The 1,652-nt window shown below is 39.1% G+C and overlaps 1 protein-coding gene across 1 annotated transcript; it reads left to right on the forward strand.

Moving 5' to 3' along the window:
* Positions 1-221: 221 nt before the first annotated feature.
* Positions 222-953, forward strand: LOC131612462 (ethylene-responsive transcription factor 4-like). The gene has a single exon (XM_058884257.1). It carries the CDS (start codon positions 284-286, stop codon positions 758-760), a length of 477 nt encoding a protein of 158 aa, XP_058740240.1. The 5' UTR covers positions 222-283; the 3' UTR covers positions 761-953.
* The last annotated feature ends 699 nt before the right edge of the window (positions 954-1,652 follow it).

Raw genomic sequence — 1,652 nt, forward strand, 5'->3', positions numbered from 1 at the left:
TTTATCAACTACAAAATCCAAAAGAAAAGTTAGATACCAAAGTTTCATTATAATTATTCTTTTTACATCTTATTGCAAGAAATGGAATAGTATATTGAAAAAGAGAAGAAAAAAAACTATTCTAAAAAAAAGTGATTCTTAATACCACCAGAAAGAAAACCTGTCGGCGTGAAGGCAGACTGTCCCTACCCTATTTATATCCACACCCCCACGCAACACAATCTTCATTCACACACTTCACAATTATTCATTCACACACAAACTCTCTCTTTCACTTTCACTCATGCACCCTCACTCCCTCCCTCTCCCGACGGATTCTCCAGCGCCGTCGTCCAAACCCTCATCCTCCAAAAACTCCCATTTCCGAGGCGTCCGGAAGCGTCCATGGGGCCGCTTCGCCGCCGAGATCCGTGATCCATGGAAAAAGACCCGCAAATGGCTAGGCACTTTCGACACCGCAGAAGAAGCCGCCAGAGCCTACGACGATGCCGCCAGAGCCCTCCGTGGAGCCAAAGCCAAGACCAACTTCCCCTACTTTGTAACTCCTACAATTCTTCCGATCCCTCCTCCAACCTTCGACGGTGGAAATGGGAGACATGTCGCGTTTTGGGGTCCTCCGGTTTGTTTCACGGCGGGTGCTCCGGTGAGGTCGGAGTACAAAGGTTATAAGCTGGAGAATATTGTGGCGAGTAAGGGGAAGGAGGAGGAGAAGAAGAAGCCGTTTTTGTTTGACCTTAACTTGCCGGCACCGCTTGTTTGAACGGTGTAGAGAACAACAGAAATAACAGTGGTTCAAATGTTTGTTTTGTTTTTGATTAACCTTTTTGCATGTTGTGGATTTTGGTTGGATTCGATTCGATTCTACTGTGTTGTTGATGTACAGTTTAGTGAATAGGTTTTAGGTTTGAACCCTGTTTTAATTAATTATTCACAAATGGTAGTAGCATTAAACATCTGTTTTTCTTTTTGTCGTTTATGGTGTTTTTCTGGGTCTTTATTTTTACCATTGAGAAAATTACGGAGTTTTTATGAAGTGTGCACAAGTGAAAATAAGGACATGCTACGTGACTAGTCCGTATTGTAGGTAAAGAAACAAAAGAGGAATTGAGACTCCTGTCTGACCGAACCTTTTATTGCTTTCAGCTGCTGCCGTTCCTTACAAACCTATCAACAGTTACTTGTTCCAAGAGTTGAAATTTTTTTATTTATTTTAACCCTCTCCTTTCTGTTGACCCGGAAAGACCTATAAAAATAATTTGTTTTGAAATTTGATAGTAATCTTAATAGTCTTAATTTGATTCTTTAATTGTTCAAACAGTCATGATCAAAATTCAACAAAAATTTAAAATTTTTGCCTTAGACTTAGACTTAAACTAGACACATCTTAATTACCAGACAAGATACTTTGCAACTTGGGCATTTTTTTATTAAGTTTACAAATTAAATATATATTAATTCTCTTTTTATGGGGTTTTTTAGATTTCTTCGACCTTCCGACCTTCTTTGATATGAGTGTTTTCAGAACTCGGACTGCTTTCAGGATTACTGACTGACCTCACAAATTAATACGGGTCTTTTCAGCATGATTTGTCCTCACTTATATGTTTTTTTGGAAAACTTTTACTCACTTATACGGTTTCCGAGAAATTTTC

Source organism: Vicia villosa, linkage group LG6 (assembly GCF_029867415.1).
Source record: "Vicia villosa cultivar HV-30 ecotype Madison, WI linkage group LG6, Vvil1.0, whole genome shotgun sequence".
NCBI lineage: Eukaryota > Viridiplantae > Streptophyta > Magnoliopsida > Fabales > Fabaceae > Vicia > Vicia villosa.

Coding starts and splice junctions, on each gene's coding strand:
- LOC131612462 (XM_058884257.1), top strand. CDS start 284: ATGCACCCTCACTCCCTCCCTCTCCCGACGGATTCTCCAGCGCCGTCG.